The sequence below is a fragment of the Zea mays genome, chromosome 1, assembly GCF_902167145.1.
Source record: "Zea mays cultivar B73 chromosome 1, Zm-B73-REFERENCE-NAM-5.0, whole genome shotgun sequence".
Lineage (NCBI taxonomy): Eukaryota > Viridiplantae > Streptophyta > Magnoliopsida > Poales > Poaceae > Zea > Zea mays.
In genome coordinates this window covers 72,966,465-72,973,141 of record NC_050096.1, presented here as the reverse complement: position 1 = coordinate 72,973,141, position 6,677 = coordinate 72,966,465, and the positions used below count along the sequence as shown (strand labels likewise).

At 56.1% G+C, this 6,677-nt stretch overlaps 1 protein-coding gene across 1 annotated transcript; it reads left to right on the top strand.

The window, feature by feature from the left end:
• Nucleotides 1-2,869: 2,869 nt before the first annotated feature.
• On the top strand, nucleotides 2,870-4,235 carry LOC100275184 (uncharacterized). Its single transcript, NM_001149334.2, has one exon. The coding sequence runs from the start codon at nucleotides 2,997-2,999 to the stop codon at nucleotides 3,936-3,938; it is 942 nt and encodes a 313-aa protein (NP_001142806.1). The 5' UTR covers nucleotides 2,870-2,996; the 3' UTR covers nucleotides 3,939-4,235.
• Nucleotides 4,236-6,677: the final 2,442 nt, after the last annotated feature.

The following is a 6,677-nucleotide window of genomic DNA, read 5'->3' as shown; positions in this document are numbered from 1 at the left end:
AGGTCGAGTCTGTCTTCCGTGGCCGAGGTCGAGTCCGAGCCCCTGGGTCGGGCGAGGCGGAGGCCGTCGGCTGAGGCCAGGGCGGAGTCCGAGCCCTGGGGTCGGGCGAAGCGGAGTTCGTCGTCTTCTGGGGCTGAGCCCGAGTCCGAGCCCTGGGTCGGGCGGAGCGGAGTTCGCCGTCTTCCGGGACTTAGCCCGAGTCCGAGCCCTGGGTCGGGCGGAGCGGATTTCGCCGTCTTCCGGGACTTAGCCCGAGTCCGAGCCCTGGGTCGGGCGGAGCGGAGTTTGCCGTCTTCCGGGACTTAGCCCGAGTCCGAGCCCTGGGTTGGGCGGAGTGGAGTTCGCCGTCTTCCGGGACTTAGCCCGAGCCCGAGCCCTGGGTCGGGCGGAGCGGAGTTTGCCGTCTTCCGGGACTTAGCCCGAGTCCGAGCCCTGGGTTGGGCGGAGCGGAGTTCGCCGTCTTCCGGGACTTAGCCCGAGTCCGAGCCCTGGGTCGGGCGGAGCGGAGCTTCCTATGATGCCTTCGGCAGGGCCTGACTGCCTGTCAGTTTCACTCTGTCAAGTGGCACCGCAGTCGGAGTGGCGCAGGCGGCGCTGTCCTTCTGTCAGGTGGGTCAGTGGAGCGGCGAAGTGACGGCTGTCACTTCGGCTCTGCCGGCTGGGGGGCGTGCGTCAGGATAAAGGTGTCAGGACACCTTTGCATTAAATGCCCCTGCGATTCGGTCGGTTGGGGCGGCGATTTGGTCAGGGTTGCTTCTTAGCGAAGGCAGGGCATCGGGCGAGCCGGAAATACGTTCGCCGTTGGAGGGGAGCCTCGGGCGAGACGGAAATCCTCCGGGGTTGGCTGCCCTTGTCCGAGGCCAGGCCCGGGCGAGGCGTGATCGAGTCGCTCGAATGGACTGATTCCTGACTTAATCGCACCCATCAGGCCTTTGCAGCTTTATGCTGATGGGGGTTACCAGCTGAGAATTAGGAGCCTTGAGGGTACCCCTAATTATGGTCCCCGACACGTAGCACTCTGCTACACCCCCCATTGTACACCTGGATCCTCTCCTTACGCCTACAAAAGGAAGGACCAGGGCCCTCTTACAGAGGGTTGGCCGCGCGGGGACGAGGACGGGACAGGCGCTCGCGTGAGGCCGCTCGCTCCCTCTCCCGCGTGGACGCTTGTAATCCCCTACTGCAAGCGCACCCGACCTGGGCGCGGGACGAACACGAAGGCCGCGGGATTTCCACCTCTCTCACGTCTGTCTCCGGCCACCTTTCTCCCCCTTCGCGCTCGGCCTCGCGCCGATCCATCTGGACTGGGGCACGCGACGACATTTCACTCGTCGGCCCAGGGACCACCGGTCTTAAAACGCCGATACTAGTATTATATATTCCCGTTGCAACGCATGGGTATTCAGCTAGTTATTGATTAACGCGCGGAGCTGGGAAGAAAAAGGAAAGAAGAGAGGAAAGCACGCTGCTGAGCAGGCGTTGGACGAATCGGTGCGTGCACGGACGGGCCTCAACTCACCATATCTATCGTGCGGGCTAGCCGAACAGAAGAGAAGGGAACGAAGGCCCCACCACGCGCGCGGGCCAAGAGCCGAAAACCATGGAGGAGAGGACACGCGGGTGGCCAGGCCACGTGGGGCCTCGCCTCGTTCCAAACGTTTGGTTGGCCACCCTTGTCCGGCAGGCAGCAGCTGGACAACGTGCGGGAGGGAGGGAGGGAGGGAGGGAGGAGTCGGCCAAGGCCAAATCCAGAAGCCGCCCACGGTATTCGACTCCCGCGCCCCGCCCACAGAGGAAGGCGGCGGAAACCGGGGCCGTCGCTGTACGGTTTCCGCAAAACCGGGAGCCTAGCCTAGTCCCCGGCCTCCTCCAATCTCGCTTTGCGCTCTGGCTCCGATACTTTTGGTGGGCGGCGCGCCCACGGGCAGGAAGGAGAGGAGGTGGACCTGGACCGGATCCGGATGTGGATGTGGATGTGGATGCCACGCGCTTCGATTCTTCTCCCGCCCGCCGCCCGCCGCGCCAGACATTCAGCTTCCTGCTCCGTGGGCTCCGCCTGTTTTTTTTCCCCTTGTCTTTCTTACTCCTGCTACGTCATCCCCATGCAAGAGACTTGTGCTGATGAGGAGTCGATTGTCTCAGGCTCATCCCCATTTCAAGAGACTGTACTGTACTGTACTGGGTACGGAGGAGTCGATTGTTCCAGAGTGACTCGAGAATTGTTACTGACGATTGCCTACGGATCGCCGGAGCCCATCTTTGGGGTGTTTGGTCACACCCCGCTAAAATTTAGCCCCTATCCAAATCGAATGTTTAAACCTCCGTTCCGGGTATTAAATGTAGTCGGATTATAAAACTAATTTGTCAGCCGAAGATTAAAAGACGAGACGAATCTAGTCCAGTTGGTTAGGTCTATATTTCATACTCTTATGTAAAAGTTAAACGTTTGATGTGACCCGAGCTAAACTTTAGCAGGAGCAACCAAACACCCCCTTGATCTTGCTACATGAAGAAGTAAAAAGTATAGTACTTTACTACAAGCCCGGAAATAAAAACTCTCCTGCCGCCTGACAGTTTGGTCGCTAGAACTAGAATCCATGTGAACCTCGGACGCGGCTTCTTGTAAACTGGAGCCTGGACAGAGAGAGAAAGAGAACCGGCCCCCGGTAAGCACGCGGAGGGCCCACGATGACAATCCAAATCCCGTCCCGCGGCGCCGAATCCGCTTTAGTTTCCGAAACCACAGGCGCCCAAGCCAGCACACTGGCCACTGCTCGCTCCTCCAATCACTCTCCGCGCGGCGCTGCGCCAGTGCCTGCCTGTGCGCTTAGTGCCTTAGTATAAAAAACAGCCCCGCGTCTACCCCTCCGCCGCCGCTCCATCAGCACCGTTCTTTCAACCAACCACCTCGACTCGACCACCCACCACGTCCTCGCCTCCCAAGTTCCATTCCATCCAACCGAGAGCTCATCTCATCACCAGTCCGACGATCGGAGATGCGGATGAGCTGCAACGGCTGCCGCGTCCTGCGCAAGGGCTGCAGCGACGCCTGCACCATCCGCCCCTGCCTGCAGTGGATCAAGTCCCCCGAGGCGCAGGCCAACGCCACCGTCTTCCTCGCCAAGTTCTACGGCCGGGCGGGGCTGCTCAACCTGCTGGCCGCGCCGCCCGCCGACCACCTCCGCCCCGCCGCCTTCCGCTCCCTGCTCTACGAGGCGTGCGGCCGCATCGTCAACCCGGTCTACGGCTCCGTCGGCCTGCTCTGGTCGGGCCAGTGGCAGGCGTGCCAGGCCGCCGTCGAGGCCGTGCTCAAGGGCGACCCCATCGTGCAGGTGCAGGTCGACGCCGCGTCCGACGCCTCGCCGCCGCTCGGACCACGTCGCCACGACATCCGCCACGTCGCCAGGGACCCCGCCGCCGCGCCCGACGTCCTCCTCCGCAGCAGCAGCCGCAAGCGCGCCGCGTCGTCTTCCACCTCCTCCAAGCACAACCAGCCCGGGAGCAGTAAGCGCGCGTCGCTCGGCAAGAACAGGCAAAGGGCAGAACAAGAGCCGGTGCCCATGGTCGTTGAGCACGGCGAGGAGTCCGCCGGCAGCCACGACCACGACCACGACCAGCACCACCGCCTGCAGGGGTCGGAGGAGGACACCGACGTGGAGGCGGCTTCCCATGCCCACTCCCACGTGAGCCAAGCCGAGCCAGAGCCCGAGCCCGAGACCGAGCCGCAGAGCCACGCGCCGCCAGCCTGCAGCCAGCAGCAGGCTAACCAGGAGCATCAGGACGACGAAGACGAGGAGCTCGCGCTGGAGCTCACGCTCGGGCTGGAGCCGCTCGTCAGGCAGAGGCAGCGGCCCAAGTCTTCGCGCAGCGACTGCGATCACAGCGGACTGAGCGCGGCGTCGAGCCTCATGTGCTTGCGCCTGCAGCTGCCGGCCTGATCTCTCACCTGCTAGTTCCTCACAACAGTTCTCGACTTCTCTGGCCCTGCTGCCTGTGTCAAGATCAAGACTCACTCAGAGACAGACAACGAAGATAGTCATCCTAGGTTTCTGGCTAGTATCTTTGTAAAAACGTTGCTGGACTGAACTGCACTGCACAGCGTGGTCCTAGGATCCTTTTTGTGTCTTGCGCCATGTACCGTAGATGTGATGTGATTTGTTCAAAGTTTTTTTTTGTTTGGCTCCGGCTGTCACAAATTTTAATCCATACAACAACCAAAAAACACCGAGTTCCCTTAACATGCAGGGTGAACCAAATCATGCATTCAGGCACACGAAGAGAAGTTACCAAACTATGAACCTATTGTTGAATAATTAGACAAATTCCAAATTAAATTCCGAATATAAATCATGACCAAATCAGAAGAACTGAAATAAAAGCCAAATCAGATGATGCGTACTGATTAGACTTACTGATTGTTGGCGCGCGCCAGGATCAGCTGGGTCGACAATGTCAGAAGATCACGAGCAGTCGCGTGAAGACGCTTCCCAAAAACCTTATTCGCCCTCTCCCGGTGCAGGATCTAGAAGACGAAGGGTTCCGGAGACCTGCTCTCCTGATCGCAGATGCACCTCTGCGGTCGGGACGAAGGGAACTAAAAGGCGGCTCAGCTATGAAGAGAGGCGAAAGCGAACTGGGATCTGGGGATGATTTGGAGGTTGGCTGCCGGGCTCCTTTTATAGGGCCGAGTCCGTGACCCCCGTGCTTATCCACCCACGAAAATCTCGCAATCAGTTGAGATTTTGTAGCGATCGGTTAGGATAAGCGTAACAGCCAAGAAACCAAAAAATCAAACGGCAAAAGGTAGCCGCGCCCCCGCAAGGCGAGGGGCCGGATTTCGGCGGACCATTCACGCGCATGTCGTGCGCCCGCGCCCTTCGCCCCGCCCCGCCCCGCCCAGGCCAGGCGAGGCGAGGCGAGCGAGCGCGCGCGTGTGGCTCTCCACACTCTCTCCTCTCATCCATGACTTGGTGAGTGAGTGTGGCTTCCATATTTAAGTTAGTTCTACTCCACAAGAGCTAGCAATATGGTGCTATTGGTTCCACCTATCCCTTTGCCATCCACTTATATGGGCTTTTGAGATTTTCCTGGGATTTATTAGAAATTCTTAATTGGGCCAAGCCCATACATCCTAACAATCCCCCACCAGATCTCAAATGCCCATCTGCAGTTTTCGCCACTGTTCACTACTGTTTAATATACCAGTTTTTCAGCAGAGACTGTTAAGTTGAACTTCCGCCTAGAACTCCAAGTTACACCAACCCACAACTTGGACAATGGACTATGCCTTGAATTGCAAGTTTTGCGTGGATGGGTTTCACTTGAAGTCATGACCAGTACTTGGCTACCAGTAGTCCCCTTCTCGGGTGGAGCATATACGTCGTACTCCAAGGTCTCTTCATGAGTTTACTAGAGATCACCCAAATCTCATAGACTACGACGTTAGACAGTCTAACTCATATAGGTGTGTTCTTTCAAAGAATGTTCTGCAGGACAACATCTTCGCTAATACAAGCCAACAGAACACATTAAGGCACAAAGCCAACCTGCCTTACAGCATTTAAGAGTATTGCATCTTTACTTAGAGAGGGTCAAAGGTTACTCTCCTCAGTTCACCAATGGCTTGTTCTTCCCAGGACCTAATTCACGGGATCTCCGATCACATAGACTGGGTTTCCACCATGGCAACTTTATTCGGGTCTCATACCCATCTCTCTCGATGCGATTTCTATCACATTACGTGGTAGTCCCTTGGTAAAAGGATCTGCCAGATTTTTATCTGTTGAAATATAAGTCACACTTATAACTCCGGAGTTTCTCAACTTTTTGACAGACTTCAATCGTCTTTTGACATGTCTTGATGACTTTCCATTATCCTTAGAACTCGTCACTTTAGCAATCACTGTCTGATTGTCACAGTTCATAAGGATAGCTGGTATTGGTTTCTCAACCACCGGCAAGTCCATCAAGAGTTCACGCAACCATTCTGCCTCAACGGTTGCTGTGTCAAGTGCAGCTAGCTCGGCTTCCATGGTTGACCTCGTCAAAATGGTCTGCTTGCATGACCTCCATGATACCGCACCTCCACCAATAGTAAAGACATAACCACTGGTGGCATAAAGCTCGTCTGCATCAGATATCCAGTTCGAATCACTATATCCTTCAAGTACTGCATGCTGACCAGAATAGTGAATTCCATAACTCATTGTACCTTGCAGGTAGCGCATAACCCGCTCAAGTGCATGCCAATGATCAGTCCCGGGATTTGACATGAACCTACTCAATTTGCTCACAGCAAACGAGATATCGGGCCTTGTTGCACCAGCAAGATACATGAGTGAACCGACAATCTGAGAGTATCTCAATTGGTCTAAACCAATTCTCTTGTTCTTTCGCAGTGTCACACTGGGATCATAAGGTGTTGGAGAAGGTTTGCACTCAGAGAAGCCAAATCGCTTCAAAACCTTTTCAACATAGTGAGATTGCGAGAGAGTAATCCCACCATCTGCCTTAATCAGCTTGATGTTTAGAATCACATCAGCTTCTCCCAGATCTTTCATATCAAAACTCTTTGATAGAAGAGACTTGACTTCATTGATCACATCAATGTTTGTGCCAAATATCAATATATCATCAACATATAAGCACAATATAACTCCTTCGCCCCCACCACAGCG

Bases quoted from the DNA above. Each gene is read 5' to 3' on its own strand.
- LOC100275184 (NM_001149334.2), top strand. From the start codon at position 2,997: ATGCGGATGAGCTGCAACGGCTGCCGCGTCCTGCGCAAGGGCTGCAGC.